General features: G+C 39.8%; 1 protein-coding gene across 3 annotated transcripts in view; it reads right to left on the bottom strand.

The window, feature by feature from the left end:
• Window positions 1-477: 477 nt before the first annotated feature.
• C2H17orf67 (chromosome 2 C17orf67 homolog) overlaps window positions 478-19,405 on the bottom strand; it is a 50,454-nt gene continuing 31,526 nt past the window's right edge. The window contains exons 3-5 of one of the 3 annotated variants that reach the window (XR_008916333.1): window positions 8,659-8,787; window positions 5,061-5,169; window positions 478-1,001 (exon numbers count right to left, since the gene is read on the bottom strand). Coding sequence is in view for 2 of the 3 variants with exons in the window: in XM_007481840.3 (XP_007481902.1) it covers window positions 8,671-8,787 (117 nt within the window). In the remaining variant the exon portion in view is untranslated. The remainder of the gene's footprint in view (window positions 1,002-5,060; window positions 5,170-8,658; window positions 8,788-19,405) is intronic. The other 2 variants (XM_007481840.3, XM_003340181.4) reach the window with 2 other exon arrangements.

The raw sequence follows: 19,405 nt of genomic DNA, 5'->3' as shown, positions 1-19,405 counted from the left end.
TCTAGTCTCAGATACTTACAAGCTGTGTGATCCTGAGCAAGTCACTTTCCCTTTCTGCCTCAGTTTCCTTATCTGTAAAGTAGGGGCAATAATAGCACCCACCTCCCAGATTTGTTATGAAGATCAAATGAGATTAAGTGCTTTATTTCAGTGCCTGGCACATAGTAAGCACTACTATATGAATGTTATTATTATTATTATTATTATTATTATTATTATTATTATTATTATTATTATCCTCTCTCTGCCTGTTATATCCACCCAATAGAATCTAAGCTACTTAAAGGCAGGACTTGTTTTGTTTTGTCTCTGCATTCCCAGGCTCTATCCCAGAAATTTACACATGATAGGTCCTCAATAAATGTTTGTGAGTTGAGTTCCACCCATTCCCCAATTATCCCTTTGCTGGACATGGTCCCCCAGGATGCCCCTTTGACCCAGGCCTGGCCCCTGTTATTGACTTATCCCTGGGTTTTCTCTTCCACTAGCCTGTCTGGTTGTCAAAGGAATCAGAACATTACAGAAACAGAGTGAATGCCAGCATTTATTTATGATGATGGAGGGGAGGGCCGGGAGGCAGGGAAAGCTGGTAGCGTGGAACTGAAGCAATCACAATATTAGCGGGCACAAGTGGTAAGCTTCACCCAAATCCGTAAGCCCGGAGGCCTCATGGCAGCTCCTAGCCTGGCATCTGTGCCTTTGCAGATGAGAAGTAAGATCTCCTCCTCTGCCTCACCTCTAAGCCTAGCAGGAAGCCTCTGTGGGCACTTGTGCTTCCGGTCCCTAACATGCAGGATCTGGACGGGTGGGCAAAATCAAAAAGCAAACAAATCGGTCATCCATCCCTTGAGCAACCTTGGCCACGGGTGTCTTCATAAAGATGGCCCCAGATCCCCCAGCCCTGGAGGAAGCCATTCCCAGGGTCAGGAAAGAAGTGCAGAAGGACAGGTAGACCGCTTAAGTGTAATGGGGGTGTTTCCTCAAAAAGCACTTGTTGGCATCTGCAAGAGAATGAGAAAAGGTGTCTTAGAACCAAGGCTGAGGGTAATGCTAGAAAGGCAAGGCTAGGCTGGGTGGCAGAGGCAGGTAGCTGTGTGACCCTGGACTGAATGTTGGCCTCCGTTTCCTCATCTGCAAAATGAACTGGAGAAGGAAATGGCAAACCAATTCAGTACCTTTGCCAAGAAAACCCCAAATGGGGTCATGAAGAGTCAGACACAACTGAAAACACTTAATAGCAAAAAAAAAAGGCAGTAGAGGTGTGGTAGAAAAGACTGGGGCATCAGCAGACCTGGGCTCAAATTCCCAGCAAGTCATAAGAACCTCAGAGGTCAGCCAGTGCAGCCCCCTGATAGAATCCCTCTCTCTCTCCCAGGCCCCCTCCTCCTCCACGAAAGACAAATTCTTTCCCTGAGAGGGAAGAAGAAAGCTGTGGCTGGCCCAGGGGCCGAGGCTCACGTTGTGTTTTCCTGTTGGCCTCTGGCCCTGTTGATGTGACATAAAAAGGCCCACCCATGTAGAATTGAAGCATTTCAGACTCAGTGGGTATCCCGGGACCAAGAAAGTCATCACACCCTGACTGGTTGACTTAACCTGAGCTAAGTGCTATAATATCCTTGTCAAGTAGCCTTTCCATTTGATGGCTAAGTAAACATCCTTTTGTCAAGTATTAAATGGCCCGTGAGCATCTCATTCTGTGCCAGAACAGAACCTAGACTAACAGGGATTCGGGTTAAGTCAGGCCCGTCCATTAAAAACTTTTACATTTTGCAAATGAGAAAACAAATCCAAAAGAGTTGTATGACTTGCCCAAGGTCACACAAGTAGTGTCAGGAATGGGAATTGAACCCAGGTCTTCTGACTCAGGAGCCAGCTCTCTTTCTTGTACCATACACTGTACCCCAACTATAAAATGAATATCATAATATAGAAACTACCTATCTCACAGAATTATTGCAAGGAGGGTGCTTGACTGAACCTAAAAATGCCATGGAAATTTAATAGATAGCATTACTATCTATCCAGCAGTATTTACCACCTGGCACCACAGTGGCACAGTGGGCACAGGAAGACATTCCAGTATGTTTGCCAAGAAAACCCCAAATGGGGTTGTAAAGAGTCTAACATGCCTGAAACAAATGAACAACAACAAGAACAAATCCACTGAAAAAATCAGGCAAAGATGAACCCATTTGGAGACCTGAGAAGGTTGCCCCATTCCAGAAATCTCTCCTAAATCCTGTGGGGCCATGGGTCTAAGAGGCAAAATGTAGCAGGGGAGAATTTCTCACTTTTGAACCTCCCAACTAAACAGGACTGCAGCTTTAGAGCTGGAAAAGACCTTGAGGGTCATCAAGTCTGAGTCTCTTATTTTATTATTTTATTTTATTTTAAAACCCTCATCTTTCATGCTAGTAACAACTTTAAGACAGACGGACAACAGCTAGGTAAATGGGATTAAGTGACTTGTCCAGAGTCACACATCTAGGAAGTTTTTGAGGTCACATTTGAATCCAGATCCTCCCAACTCTAGACCCGGCTCTCTAATTATTTTAGAGGAAAAGAAACCCAGAATCATAAATCTAAAACCAGAAGAACATCTAGAACAACCCCTTCATTTTACAGATGAGGACACTAAAGTCCAGTGAGATCAAGTGACTTGCCCAAATGCTTTCCTCATTTTCCTCTGAAAGGAAGGAAAGGCAGTGCAAGGATTAGGAGACCAATAAAACGGAGGCTTGGAAAGCCAAAATGACTACTGAACCCAAGGCTCAAGACTCCAAGTTCAAAGCACCATGCTTCCTCTTCTGGCCCAGGGGTCCAACTTGGACCTGAAGAGCCTTGTGAGAAAGAGGTCTAACAGCTGGCAGAACATTCCACCTAGTCTGTGGTGTGGGAGAAAGCATACTAGCTCTGGAATTAAAACTTATTGGCATTCAATTGTTATTTCAATTGTGTCCAACTCTTCATGCTCCCCTTTGGAGTTTTCTTGACAAAAATACTGGAGTGAATGTTTTCCACGCTTGCGCGTGTAAAATCTATATGCGATTGCTTACCATCTCAAAGGGGATGGATGGGAGGTGAAAGGAGGGAGGGAGAGAATTCCAGACTCAATATTCTTTGAAAAATGTTGGAAACTGTTTTTACATGACATGGAGAGAAAAAATAAAATATTTTTTAAAATGCTGGAGTGGTTTGCCATTTCTTTCTCCAGCTCATTTTACAGATGAGGAAACTGAGGGCAAGCAGAGTTAAGGGACTTGCCCAAGGTCACACAGTTAATAAATGTATGAAGCCATATTTGAACTCAAGTCTTCCTGACATCAGGCCTGGCACTGTATCCACTGTGCCACCTAGATGCCAGAATCAGAACCTTGTGTGTTCAAATACCACTTCTGATTCTACTTATATTTTCTTGGGCACATCACAGAACCTCCCTGAGCCTCAATTTCTTCATCTGTAATGTGAGGGGATCTGTAAAAATAGGGGATAGACAAATGGTAAAAGGATGTGAATGAAATCCAAGATGTCAACATACATGTTTTTAAATGGTCCAAATCGCTAATAGTTAGCAGAATGAATATTAAAGCAATTCTGAGGATCTATCTCACAGCCATCAGATCCTTAAAGATGACAAAAAATGCCAGTTGTTCAATGAGTCTTAGAAAAACAGGCATATAAATTCACTCTTGGTTGTAGCTACGAATTGATTCATCTATTCTGGAAAGCTATTTGGAATGATGCCATAAAAGGTACTAAATAAACTATGCACACTCTTTGACCCATTTGTATTTCTAATAAGCCCAAAACAGGAAAATATGGACCAAAAAATATTTCTAGCAGTTCTCTTTAGAGTAGAAAAGAACTGAAAACTTAGGGGGTCATCATCTATTAGGTAATAACTAAACAAATGATGTTTTATTAATACAGTGGAATATTATTCATATTAATTATTCATATTGATTAATTAATCATATTTATGAGAAATAATGACATGGAACGTTTCAGAGAAACTTGGAATTTCATGTTTATATTCAATTCTCCTTTTCACTTCTATTTTATATATATATATAGAGAGAGAGAGAGAGAGAGAGAAATGCTCATTTTAGTGAACAATTATTAGGTTCCAACTTAAAAATTTAATGAAGTGAGATGAGACTAGATGGCATCTGAAGTCCTTCCTAGTTCTAAATCTGATCTTTTATTTTGTAGAAATAAAAACATGAAAGTCATCATTAAATATTGCAGGGCAAGCAATAATAATTGATTCCTTGAAAACTCCAAAAGGGAAAGTAGGGCCAAAGTATGAAGTGGATAGAGCCCCAGGCCTGAGGTCAGGAAGACCTGAGTTCAAACCCAGCCTCAGACTCCAACTAGCTGTGTGGCCCTGGGCAAATCATTTCACCTTTTTGCCTCGGTTTCCTCATCTGTAAAATGAGTTGTAAAGGGAAATAGTTTTGCTAAGAAAACCCCAAATGAGGTCACAAAACTAAAATGACTGAACAAAAATGACATGAAAGCCAAAGGGTGTCGGATTTTTCTTAACTTTCTAGCAATCAGAACTATTCAAAAATAGAATAAGCTGCTTTGTGAGTGCTGCATCTTTGGAAACATTTAAGCAGCAGCCAAATGAATGACCACTCATCAGAAATAATGTCAGTAGGATCACCGCATTTATTTGGAGGCTAAACGAGACCTCAAAGGTCATCTATACCAACGTCTTCATTTTAGAAGTAAGATCACTGGGGCTCGAGAAAAGTTAAGTGGTTTCTCTGAAGTCTTACAAATAGATAGTAAGTGGTGGAGGTGGGACTCGAATTCGGGTCCTCTTACTCTCCATCTGGCACTATTTCCTCTGTAGTTCACCTTCCCTGCTCTTCATCCTTAAGGTCCTTGGAGGCTCTAAATCCTGCTTAGAAATCAAGTTCCTAACTAAAACTGCCTCCTCTATGTATTAGTAATTAGTATTAGTAATGGCCTTTGCTTCTAATCACTTCCAATTTCCCCAATGTGCCTTAAAAATGATGCCAAAAAAAAACCCTCTGCTTCTCCTTTATTACTTGTTTTCTCTTCCTTTCCACCTTCTGGCCCCTTCATCTTTCCTCCATCTCCAAAACAGGAGGTCCAGCCTGCAGGCATCTTTTTCTTTCAGCGAGGTATTGCTGACACCTGGTGGTAAGAAGAGGGAACTGCAGGTTTGAACTTCACTAGAATTCTGGGAGGACCATTTCTCAGAGTGATGCTTCCCATCCCAGGGTTCCTAGGAATGCAACAGGTGGAAAGTGGGCCGGGAACGTATTGCAAAAATGAGCATTCAAAAAGTCATCTTTATGGCCACTCAAATATGGCTGAAAGGGGAAAAGGCCTACTTGGACAAAAATATTTATAGCAGCTCTTTTTGTGGTGGCCAAAAATTGGAAAATGAGGGGATGCCCTCCATTGGGGAATGGCTGAACAAGTTGTGGTACCTGTTGGTGAGGGAATACTATTGTGCTGTAAGGAACAATGAGCAGGACGACTTCAGAAAGAGCTGGAAAGACCCTCGTGGGCTCGTGCAGAGTGAAATAAGCAGAACCAGGAGAACATTGTACAGTAACAGCAATATTGTGGAACGATCAAATGTGGCAGGCTTGGCTACTCTCAGTAATTACAAAGATCCAGGACAGTTCTGAGGGATTTATGACAAAGGATGCTCTCCACCTCCAGAGAAAGAACTACTGGAGGAGGAAAGCAGAAGAAAGCATGTGATTTTTCATTTGTTTATTTGTGTTTATGCTTAGGGGTTTTGGTTTTATAAGATTGGTCACTCACAAAAATGAACAACATGGAAATGTGTTGCACAATAATACATGTATAACCCAGATCGAATCGCCTTCCTGCACTGGGAGGGGGAGGGGAAGGAAGAGAGAGAAACTCAGTCAATAACTTAGGAAAACTTGTGTGGAAACTTATTCTATGTAATTGGTAAAAATGGAGTTTTTTAATTTTTAATAGGCATAAATAAATAAAAAGTTTAATTTTTAAGTGTTAATAAAATTAAAAAATAAAATATGGCTCCCATTGCAGTCCAAGGCTGGGTAAGTCCTCCATTCATTATCTACTTCCAGGATGAAAGTGACTCCCCTTTTGTACATTGTCTCCTTCACCCCCTCCCGCCATTAGAATGTGAGTTACTTAGAGCAGCCAGGTGGTACCGTGGATAGGATGTGGAGCTAAAGTCAAAAAGACCCCTCTTCCTGAGTTCAAATTTGGCCTGAGACTCTTGCTAACTGTGTGGTCCTGGGCAAGTCACCTCACCCTGTTGGCCTCCATTTCCTCATCTATAAGTGAGCTGGAGAAGAAAATAGCAAACCACTCCAGTGGCTTTCCCACGAAAACCCCACGTGGGGTCATGAAGTGCCAGACGTGACTGAAATGACTAAACAACAACAATAAATGCTAGAGCCTCTCTGAAATAAAATCATATTATTTTTAAAAAAAAGAATGTAAGCTACTCGAAAGCAGGCATTGCCTTTCATTTTTGCATTTGTATTCCCAGTATGGTGCTTGGTATATATTAAGAACTCAATAAATGCTTTTTATTCATTTATTCCTCCGTGTTCTGCTCCAGTCCTAGCTCGAAATTAAAAGGACAGCTTCCTGAGTTCTAGGAGCTTTTTCAAAGTCACCTAAGCTTGTCTAGTATATTTTTAGAGTCTTCCAGAAAGAAGATTCTGCCATCAGGCAAGAACTGGTACTATGGACAAAAGCTTTTTTTTTTTTACCTTTAGCTCCATTTTAGAATCAATATTGTGTATTAGTTCTAAGGCAGAAGAGTGGTAAGGGCTAGGCAGTGGGGGTTAAGTGACTGGCCCAGGGTCACACAGCTACCCCAAAAGCATTATTTTTAAATGTTGGAATATAGGCTATAATCAACAAAATATCACTTGATTCAGTAAATACTTAAGTGCTTACTGTGGGCAAAGTACTGTATCAGAGACTGAGAATATATCAGCAGAAAGAGTCATGATGATCAAAAGTGTACATAATAATGGAGGACACAATATATAAAGTATAATATAAGACAGATTCACTGAAAAGTGGGGGGAAAAACAATAGAAATCAGGAAAGCTTCCTGGAGGAGGTGGCACATTAGCACAGTGGCTTTCTTTAAGTCTCAGCTAAAATCCCACCTGCCACAAGAAGCCTTCCCCAACCCCTCATAATTCTAATGTCTTCTCTGTCTTCATTATTTCCTATTTATCTTGTACATGGCATGTTTGTAAATATGATTTATGGCATGTTTTCCACCACCACCACCCCCATTTAGATTGTAAGTTCCTGGAGGGCAGAGACTGTCTTTTTGCTTCTATTTGCATTCCCAGTGCTTAGTACAGTGCCAAGGACATATTAGGGGTTTAATAGATGTTTATTGATTGACTGACAATGGCACAAAAGGAGAAAACCCTAGCAATGGAGTCAGAGAACTTAAGTTCTAATGCAGACACTGTGAAGTGACTGTGGACAAGTCACTTCACCTCCCTGGGTCTCAGTTTCTTCATCTGTAAAATGAAGAATTTAGACTAAATTTCCTCTGAGGTCCTTTCTAGTTCTAGACCTGTGACCCAACGTTGCTTAAAGGAAGGTAAGGTCCCTGATAGGTTGAATCAAGGTAAGTACACTGTGCATTTTAAATGGCTCTGAACCCTGGGAGACTACATCTCTCAGGACCCTCTACCCCAACTTCCTCAGACACATCCCACTTCCTTTGTGGGGGGTGTCTGAGAAGATATAGAAAGGAGAGAGAAGCCCACGTTCGGGAGAAGGAGAGGAGAGCCTTTTGCCCCTGATTAGCTGCAGGTGATTTAATTTTCTCTAGCCTTTCCAAACCATTATTTTTCTAGCCCAATAAACCTATCTGGCTCTCCCTAGAGTCTGGCTTGGTTTAATGTACATCCCTAACATAAGTATAGTCAAAAAGAAAAGCCCAGTCAATTTCCCCACCAGAACAAGGGGGGACACCCCCCCCTCCAGCTACCTTCTTTTCCCTACCTTTCCCTCCATTTTTACCATCAACGTAATACAGTCCAGGCATGGCAAATAAATAGTCTGTGCTAAGGTCCAGTGAAATGGCAAGTAATAGAGTTTGATTGGAAGGTAGAGTTTGTGAAAGGGACTAATAAGAAGTGAAGCTGGGAAGAAAGCAGGGAATCAAATTGTGAAGGGCTCCAGGTATAAGATTGAAGCCTCTGTACTTCCTCCTACAGGTGATAGGGAGCCATGGAAGGTTAGTGAGCAGGGATTCAGAACTGGTCAGAGTCATTTTATATTTTGGCAGTTATATGAAGGAAGGATTAAAGAGGAAAGAGAACAGGAGCCAGGAAAACAGATCTAACATAGAAGATATACATTTTCTCTTTCTGATCCAGGTAACATGCTCGATTCTACCCGTGTCTTGTCTACACCACAGAATCGCAAAACAGACACAAAATCTATCAATTGCTGGTTCACTTTCCCCCTTGAGTGCCAACGCTCCCCTGTGTTACAGAGCTAGGAGAGAAACCTATTTCCATATCATTCCTTTTTGTAAGTGAAACAGTGATAAGGAAAATGAAGAGAAGGGGGAATTACCATCAATGAACCCATTCTACAAGGAAAGGAAGTGGGGAGAGAGGCTACCTGAGAACTCCATTAAACAGGATGAACCAGATTCCTATCGCAGTGTGGCTTGCAGTGTGGATTCAGCCAATGCTCAAAGAATTGCTCCTCCGCTCTCTGCTCCAGCCGAAGAAGGTGAAGCATGTACTCCTGTTGAAAATAAGACATCATGAAAAGACCTCCATGAACTGATGCAGAGTGAAGCAAGCAGAACCAGAAGAACACTGGACACAGTAACAGCAACATTGAGGAAGGATCAACTGTAACTGACTTGGCTACTCTCAGCAATACAAGGATCCAGGACAATTCTGAGGGACTTGGGACAAAGAGTGCTGCCCACCTCCAGAGAAAGAACTGGGGGAGTCAGAATGTAGGTCAAAGCATGCAATTTTTCACTTTATTTGGGTTTTTGGTTTTATATGAGTGTTCTTTCATAAAAATGATCAATATGGAAATATATTTTGCATGATAATACCTTATATGTATAACCCAGATTGACTTGCTTGTCAGCTCCGGGAGGAGAGAGGGAAAGTGAAGGAAGGAAATAATTTGGGTCATAAAACTTAGAAACTTATATGGACATTAATTACATGTAATTGGTAAAATAAAATATCTTTATAAGAAAAGAAAAGAAGAGAAGAGAAGAGAAGAAGAGAAGAGAAGAGAAGAGAAGAGAAGAGAAGAGAAGAGAAGAGAAGAGAAGAGAAGAGAAGAGAAGAGAAGAGAAGAGAAGAGAAGAGAAGAGAAGAGAAGAGAAGAGAAGAAAAGAAAAGAAAAGAAAAGAAAAGAAAAGAAAAGAAAAGAAAAGAAAAGAAAAGAAAAGAAAAGAAAAGAAAAGAAAGCATCACACTGGAGGTGGGGAAAGTGAGTAAGTCTAGGCTCATCTGACCACTTAGTCAATTGACAATATTTTTTTCAGACAAATGAATTAACTTTGTTCTTTTTTATAACTTATTTGTAAAAACCCTTGCCTTCTGTCTTAAAAATTATACTAAATATCAGTTCCATGACAGAAGAGCAGTAAGGGCTAGGCAATTAGGGTTAAGTGACTTGACCAGGGTCACATAGCTATGAAGCATCTGAGGCTAGATTTGAACCCCAGTCCTCACCTGGCACTCTATCCACTGAGCCACCTGGCTGCCCTGACAAGCATTTATTAAGTGCCTACAAGGTTCCAGGTAGGCACTATTCTATGCAATTGGTTTGCTGATGCTATTTAGTCATTTCAGATGTGTCTGACTCTTCATGACTCCTTTTGGGGTTTTCTTTTTTCTTATTTTTTTTTACTTTAATAACAAATTTCCATATAAGTTTCCCAAAATTATATGATCCAAATTGACTCTTTCCTTTCTTCCCTCCCAGCTCCCAGAGCTAGCAAGCAATTCAGTATAGATTATACATAAAACATATTTCCATATTATTCATTTTTGTTAGTGAATAATCTTATAAAACCAAAATCCCATTTGGAGTTTTCTTGGCAAAGATACTGGAGTTCTTTGTCAGTTCCTTCTCCAGTTCATTTTACAGATGAAGAAATTGAGAGAAATGGGTGGAAGTGACTTGCCCAGAGCCACACAGCTACTCTCTGAAGCTAAATTCAAACTCAGGAAGATGAGTCTTTCTGTCTCCAGGCCCAAAGTACTGTGTACTACACTACCTAGCTACCCTAGTCAATGGATTTACAAAGAAAAACATGAAATAGCCCCCACTCTGAAGGAAATTACATTCCATTAGAGAAGACAGCATATACAATTATTATTATATGCAAAATATATATGAAATAAGTACAAGGTAGTTTGGGTGGGGAGCCTCGAGTCCTTGAGATCAGGAAGGGCCTCATGGAGAAGGTTGTGCTTGAGCTGAGCTTGGAAGGAAAATGGGGATTCTAGGAGGCACAAGTAGGCAAGGAGCACATTTCCATCATGGCAGAGAATCAACACAAAGTCATGGAGGCAGGAAATGGAAGGCTGTGTATTAAAAACACCAAGGAGAGTCTGTCTAGACCATAGAGTATAGAAGAAGAATAAAGGGTTGTTCATCCTTCATTTTCAAGAGGACCAATGCCATTATGACGTTGAAGTTGGGGGGCAGTGTGTTCAGCTGTGGCCAATCCGTCCAATACGAGTTTGGAAGGCTCTACCACAGCTTGAGCTCCAATGGTCCACTAGAACATTGGGGGAAGAGTTTCTAGATGTGTGCATCTCGTGTTTCCTCTGGTCTACTTGGATTCTTCTTTGCTCCTGAAACGCAGTAGCTTCTTCAATGAGGACAGGCCATTCTGGGCAGTTCTGTGCCAGCATCTCCCATGTCTCAGCAGAGTTCTTCAGAGAGACCTTGAAAGTATCCTTGTGCCACCATATGAGCCTTTGCCTTGTGCAAATTCTCCATAAAATGGACTTTTAGGCAAATGTGTATTTGGCAGTCTAGCTACATGGCCAGCCCATGAGAGATGACCCTTCTGCAGTAGAGTTTGGATGCATGACAATTCAGCTGGAGAGGAGACTCCGTGTCTTGTACTCTATCTTGCCCAATTCAAATGGAAGTGGTTCCATTTTCTGGCATGGCGCTGGTAGACCGTTCAGGTTTCATGGCTCTGTAAACCTTCAGTTTGGTAGGCAGTCTAATACCTCTTCTCTCCCACACTTTCCTTGGAACCTCCAAAACACTGAGCTAGCTCTGGCAATGCATCAACCTCATCGTTTTGTGGACGTCCCTGGAAAGTATAATGCCAGTGTAAATGGACTTATCCACAGCATTCAGAATTTCTCCATTTGCTGTAACCAATGGTTTGACATTTGGATGGGGTGGTGCTGACTAGTGGAGCACCTCTCTTTTCTTGGTGTTGACTGTCGGGCCAAGATAGCCATAGATAATGAGGCTATAAAGATGGGTTGAAGCCAGGTTGCAAATGGCTTAAATGACAAACAGAGGAACTTATCATTTTACCTTAGAAGTTACAGAGACTCCTGGAATTTACTGAGTTGGGAGTGACATGCTCCGATTTGTGCTTTAGGAAAATAATTTTGGAAGCTTGTGGTGGGAAAAGAAGAATTGAGGCAGAGAACCCAATTAAGAGGCCTTCATTCAACTCTCATCTGGACTACTGACCTTCTTGCTCTTCTTCATAAATGGCCCTCCATCTCCTGCCTCTGTTTTGTCCCCACTGCCAGAATGTGCTCCCTTCTCCCTTTCTCCCTTGGACTACCTAGTTTCCTTCAAAGTTCTTTTCAAATCCTACCTCCCATCTCCTAATCTCTCAACTGAAATGAATGTCTGCCAAAATCACCTTCTATTTGTGTGTGTGTGTACTTAGATGTGAATATATACTGCCTTATATATGCTTAATAGGCAATGAATTCATTGAGTTTCATTTTTGTCTCTGCATCCCCATTATCTAACACAGTACTTGGCACATGGCAGTCATTTAATAAATGACTGCTGTCTGAGTGATCCATGAATTGACTTTCTTTAATCTGGAGGGGGAGAAAGGGAAAGGCATTAGTGAATAAAGCCATTAATAATTCCAGAGGAATCATAGTATCATAATGGACTTTAAGGGGCAGCTAGATAGCACAGTGGATAGAGCACCGATCCTGGAGTTGAGAGAGCCTGGGTTCAAATCTGGTCCAACATACTTCCTACCTATATAACCCTGGGCAAGTCATTTAACTCCCATTGCCTAGCCCTTACTGCTCTTCTGCCTTAAAACCAATACACAGTACTGATTCTAAGATGGAAGTTAAGAATTTTTTTAAAAGAAAGAATTGATACTACTATAGAAGGTAAGGGTTTAAAAAAAAAGAATGAACTTTAGACATCCTCAAATTGAACTTCTCAGTCAAGACAGAAATCCCTTTTATAGAATTCCTGACCATTCTACTATCCTCTTCCTAGGTTCCAAGTAAAGAGCTCATTCCATTGTTGGATAGCTCTGTTACTTGTTCTTCCTTACTTCGACACTGAAATCTATAAGATGATAACTCCCACCCATTGGTCCATATAATAACACAAAGCAAATCCAGTCCAAAACTCTTTGAATATCTGAGGACAGAATATTTGAAGACAATCTACCATCACCATCACCAAGCCTTCATATTTCCAGTCTAAGGTTCCTGAGTTCCTTAACTGACTCCACCATAGGAGTAAGATCACAGGTTTAAAAGCAGAAAAGACCTCCAAGCCCAGAGGAATCCAGTGACTTATCCAGAATTGCACTGCTAGTAAGAAGCAGAGCAGAATTCATTCAAATAAGCTCCTCTGACTAAATCCACCAGACTTTCCATTGTTCCATTTTTTTCTTCCATTCGTGACAATATTCGGACCTCTCACCATCCTGATCACCATCCTACAAACAAATTGTATCATGCCTCTCCTAGCCTTGAAAAAAATTCTCATAAGCTACTACCATCCCTGGTAGTTATCTTATTACCTTCTTTCTCACCTACTTACTTAGAGTACTACCTTACTACCTCTTCTCAACTAACCTCCTTGGAAAAGTCATCTACACTGTGACCTCATTTCCTCTGCTCTCATTTTCTTTTCTTTTCTGGCTTTCAACCTCATCAATCAACTGAAACTTTCTCAACAAAGGTTCCAATGATCACTTAATTGTTCAATCTAACAGCTCTTTCTCAGTCCTCCTTGATAGATGTCTCTCCTGATACTTCTTCTTAGTCATCCTTCTCTCTATCTGATCACTCCTTCACATTCTTCATCTATGTGTCATCTGTTAACTGAGGGTCCTCCCAAGCTCTTCCCTATGGCCTTTTCTGAATTTTTTTCTGTACACGCTCTCACTAGCTTCTAAAGGTTCAACTAGGATAGCTATGCCGATTTCTATATACCCATTACCAGTCTCTCTCTTGAGTTCTAGTCTTATGTCACCACCTACCTAATAGATATTCTAGGGGCATCTCAAACTCAGCATGTCCGAAAGTTAAGCTCAACATTTCTCCCCACAAACTCATTTCTTTCCTCTGCTTCTTTATTACTGTCAAGGGCATTACTAGTCATCTAGGTTCACAATTTCAATGTCATCATTGATTCCTCATGCTAATTTTCCCCTTATATACAATCAATTGACAAATCTGGTTATTTCTACTTCCATAATCTCTTGCATTTGTCCTTTCTCCACTCACACAGCCAACACCATGGTTCCTACTTTAATCACTTCTTGCCTATACCATTATGCCACCCTTAGTATTGGTCTGCCTGCCTCAAGTCTCTTCCCACTGCAATTTGTCCTGAACACAGCTGCCAAAGTTATTTCCCTAAAGATAATCATGTAGCAGTAATGTAGTTAAGTAGTAAAGAGTAGTAATCATGTCACTCCAATTCATTAAGTTCCAGTAGCTTCCTATTACTTCCAAGATCAAATTTAAATTTCTCCATTTGACATTTAAAACTTCATAATCTGATCCCTTCCTGTCTTTCCAATCTTTTTTCTCATCAATACCCTCCATGCACCATCGTGTTCTACTTACTGCTTTTCCCACATGATACTTCATCTCCAAACACCATGCCTTTGCTCTAGCTTACCCTCATCCCAGGAATATTCTTTATCCTTTGTATTCTTCTTAGAGTCCCTGGATTCCTTTAAAATTCATCTCAAATGCCCCTCCCTTCAGAAAGCCTTTTCCTGTCCACTAACTAGTAGTGCCTTCCCCTCTACTATGCATATGTGTGCCTAGAAATAAACATGCTGCATCATCCTTTGGAATATAATTTTTTTTCACCCATACCTTCTGTCTTGGAATCAATACTGTGTTTTGGTTCAAGGCAGAAGAGTGATAAGTGCTAGGCAATGGGGGTCAAGTGACTTGCCCAAGGTCAACCAGCTATGAAGTGTCTGAGATCAAGTTTGAGCCCAGGACTTCTCATCTCTGGGCCTGGCTCTCTATCCACTGAGCTACCTCTTTCTATCCAACTTTGATTTGTCCACTTCAGTGATGACATTTAAAGAGAAAACCCTTAGCTGGATAGATATGGTTGTTTGTTGTTGGTTGTTTTTTGTTGTTGTTGTTGTTTTGAGTAGCCATTGAATGGATACCTAAGACAGACTGAGACATTTTTCTAATGAACATTTGAGAAGAAAAGAGTCCCTTGAAATGTTTTTTCCTCATCCTTCTGCTTCTAAGGAGGCATATCTGCTCAGCACTTCTCAGCAGAATAAAGACAGAATCCCCAGGGTGAACAGAGGACAGCTCAACCCCTGATCTTTCCTATTAAACAGGATCAGGTTAGTGGACAACAACACCACCTAATGATGAAGGATGGAAGTCTAACAGAAATGGAAAGAAGCAAACCTAAGCATAATAAAATATCTACTAATTTGTTACTGGTTATCTCAAGATTATCAAATAACAAAAACTATGATAACAGAAAGGGGTTTCCAATATATTTTATTAATTTAGTAGTATAGTATAAACTCGTAGAAAGAGCTGCAGGATAAAAGTCAGAATACCAAGATCCTAGTCTTGGTTCTGCCACTAACTAGCATGGGATTTTAAAAAATATTTTTAAAATATATTTTTGCTAAATACAATATATAGAAAAAATTTTAGAACCTTGTTAGGTACAAAGGACCACGTCAGGTGCAGGGGACATACAAAATTTAAATAATATATGATCTTTGTTCTCAAAGGCAAGTTATTTTCCTTTCTGAGTTTCCTTATCTTTAAAAGCCAAGTTTGACTATAAGAAGGTAAAGTCTCTTGTTTCCATGATTATAATAAATGACTCTTTCCATCCACTGGCCTTTCCTCTCCACTCCACAACCTTGACACTTGACCAAACCTACATCTACAGACACCTAAGAAGAAAAGAGACTGGTATTGTTCATGTTCTACTTAAGGATCTTTTGATAAAAAGGCAGAACAATGGACTTGGGAGGAAGCAACATTGTAGGTACGATAATACTTCTCTGCAAGGTTTCCATCCGTCTTCCTGCTTCTACCCATTATTATTTTTCTGGCTAAGGCTGATTGGCTGAAGTACTTCTTGGGGCTCAAAGCCTTTCCATACTTTCAGTAAGCAGCCGGGGGAGCCATTGTTCTGATGCACAAGGAGCTCCCTCTTCCCCACTGGAAGTGTGGCCCTGATTCAAAAGACTGCCTACTGGTGGCCTAGAGACCAGGACATCTGTTGCATTCTGATTAGTTCAATTAAAACAACAGTGATAACCAAAACAAATTAAAACTGCATGGTTCCTACAGAGAGGCAAGGGAGTTCAGTCAAGTTGGACACTTCACAATTCACTCTTTTGAAGTTTTATGTCATGCTCTCTGTCTTTTAAAATGAAGCACACTCAGTATTGAATACACACTTCCTAAAGACCTTTCCAAAATGGTCAGTAATCCCAAACTGGACTCTTCATTAAAAGCCTCATCAATATCAAGAAAGGTTTTACATAATAATTAATAGCTCACATTTCTGTAGTGTTTCAGTATGGTGTAGTGGGAAGAACATTGAATTTGGGGTTAAGGGACCTGAGTTCAAGCCCCTTCCACTTAACAACTTTTATGATTTTTGGACAAGGAAATTTGTTTCTCTGGACCTTGATTTCCTTTTCTAAAAAATGAGGGATTTGGACTAGAAAATCTCTGAAGTTCCTTAAAATTCACAAAATATTTTCCTCACAATAACCCTGTGAGGTAGATTGTGCAAATCCTGTATTCCCATTTTACAGGAGAGGAAATTGGAGTATTCAGAGGAATGGCTTGTCCAGGGTCACACAGTTTATAAGATGCAAATAAGGATCTGAACTACGGTCTTCTGATTTCAGATCTTTCTATCACACCATGTTGCATAAATACTATTTGTTATAGAAATATAAGTATATTTAATATTTTAAAGAATTTCCTAAATGATATTCCTCTTTATGAAAATGGTCAACCTTCCTACACCGCAGATTTTTTCTATTTCTAATTTCTCTATTTCTCTTTCTATTTTTATTTCTAACTTTCTTTTTTCTCATTTCTGATTCTATTTTCTATATTTCTATCTAATTCTCATTTCTCAAATTTCTATTTCTATGTTCATGTGTATAGTCTTTTTTATCTTTATTTTTTGCCTTAGTAACAACTCTGAGGCAGATGGGTAAGGGCTAGGCAAACAGGGATTAAGTGACTTGCCCAGAGTCACACAGCTAGGAAGTATCTGAAGTCATATTTGCACCCAGATCTTCCCAACTCCTTGTCTGGCACACTATCCACTGTGCCACCTAGTTTCACTATGTATATAGACTTTCTTTCACACATCCCATAATATTAGAATGTAAGCTTCTTGAGGGCAGAGATGGTTTTCACTATATCTATCTAGAGAAAAAGAGAGACTGAGGGAGAGACAGAGAAAGAGACAGAGAAAGAGAGGGGAGAGAGAGAGAGAGAGAGAGAGAGAGAGAGAGAGAGAGAGAGAGAGAGAGAGAGAGAGAGAGAGAGAGAGAGAGAGAGAGAGAGAGAGATTCACAATCCCTGGAATGTAGTAATTGCTTAATAAATGCTTTTGATTAACTGACTAATTAATATAAGACTTAGCTCATCAGCAATATTCTATCTAAAGCTTTTATGGTTTATTATTACCCAAAAGAATACCTACCAACCCTTATGCACTTTCTCATCTCTATAAAATCTTTATGACAATGTTCCATGCACATATTGAGAATAACCTGGATGAAAACACAAAAAGGGAATAGGGAAGCTTTTGTAGAAAATTTCTATTGACTCTTCATAGTTATATAATTTGCTGGAAGAGATAAATCATGTGAAAATTTATTATCACCCCAAAATGTTGAGTAAATTTGGCTCAAAGAAAAATATACAAAGGCAGTTAGGTAGCACAGTGGATAGAAAACTGGGCTTCTGATCATGAAGATCAGAGTTCAAATCTATTCTCAGATACCTAGTAGCTACATGACCCTGGGCAAGTCACTTAATCTCAGTTTCTTCTTGTGTAAACTGAGGGTAATTAATTGCACTTACCTACCAGGATTGTTGTAAGAATAGAACTTGTAAATCTTAGAATGTTATATAAATGGGGACAGCTAGGTGGTTCAGTGGATAGAGAGCCAAGCCTGGAGACAGGAGGTCCTGGGTTCAAATCTGGCCTCAGACACGTCCTAGCTGTGTAACCCTGGGCAAGTCACTTAACCTCGTTGCCTAGATTTTACTGCTCTTTTGCCTTGGAACCTATACTTAGTATTAATTCTAAGACAGAAAGTTTTTTTTAATGTTCTATAAATGCTAAGTATCATTATCGTTATTACCACCTTAAAGGTTGTCTTTCAACATGTTGACTCCTTTGCACATGCTAAAATCAAACCAATTACTTGAACTGGGAAATGAAATCAGTTTATGGCAGTCAGTATTTATGCCATACATCCTGCCTGTGCTGGGCTTGTAGTATTTAAAAATTCAGTTGAACCAATGGCGGAACCTCACCCAGGCTTTTTACCCTTTCCATGGCTAGAGCATAGCATTGAAAGGTCGCTCAGCTGATTGAAAAGGCATCGTGCTAACAGGAATCTTCAAGAAACATGTTATGAACTTTGTCAACAAATGAGTAAGGCAGAGAGGGACAAAGAAAGAGGTAACCATCCCCAGAACATACTTCTTATAAGCCAAAACTCAATCATGAACTGAGCAAGTGAGACAGGTCACTGTTTTTCCCTTCAGTAAAGTCAGGTGGGAGCAGGTTCTTGCTCTGGCCTCATTCATGTACTACCTGTGTGACCTTGGGCAAGTCACTTTACCCTGCTTGCCTCAGTTTCCTCATCTGTGAAATGAGCTGGAGAAGGAAATGGCGAACCACGCCAGTATCACTGCCAAGAAAACCCCAAATGGGTTCATGAAGAGTCAGACACAACTGAAACAACTGAACGACAACAACAAAACAAGGGAGGCAGGTTTGGAAGAGAGAAAAGCGAAGCTTTGCCCATTCAAGATTAGGAAGGTTTGAGGGGAGTGAGTTCCCCAAGAACAAGTAATCAAAGCAGGAATAAATGATAGTTTGTATGTCCTTGACCACCAGCACCACCCAGGGGTTAAAGAAGAAAAAGACCCTTGGGACATCTTAGCCGAAGTAGAATATAACCAAATAGGATCATAAATCTATGTCTAAAAGGGACCTTCAGGACCATCGAGTCAAACCCATTATTTTTATAGATGATGAAACTTCTGCCAGGGAAGGAAGTATCAGAGGATGGATTTAAGATCAGGTCCTCAGATTCTAATCAGTATATTATTCTGCCTCCCAGTTCCTTATAGTAATGTTAAGGCTTCATAGACAAAACCACCCGGAGGTATATTAGTAATTACTGTATGATCTCTATAAGCTTGTATAATATATATTGTATTGTACTTTTACTGTATGGTCTCTATTACCTTATATAATACATATTGTTATACATATATGTCTAATAATTATTATATATTATATATTGTATTGTACTTTTATTATATATTATATTGTACTTTTACTGTATGATCTCTATAACCTTATATAATATATATTGTTATACATATATTTCTAATAATTATTATATATTACATATTGTATTATACTTTTATTATATATTATATTGTATTTTTACTGTATGATCTCTATATATAATATATTATATAATGTATATTGTTATACATATATGTCTAATAATTATTACATATTATATTGTACTTTTATTATATATTATGTTATATTGTACTTTTACTGTATGATCTCTATAACCTTATATAATATATATCATATTGTACTTTTACTGTATGATCTCTAT

The sequence above is a fragment of the Monodelphis domestica genome, chromosome 2, assembly GCF_027887165.1.
Source record: "Monodelphis domestica isolate mMonDom1 chromosome 2, mMonDom1.pri, whole genome shotgun sequence".
Classification (NCBI taxonomy): domain Eukaryota; kingdom Metazoa; phylum Chordata; class Mammalia; order Didelphimorphia; family Didelphidae; genus Monodelphis; species Monodelphis domestica.
Note: the sequence above shows the minus strand (reverse complement) of the source record. Positions and strands in the feature narration are given on the sequence as shown.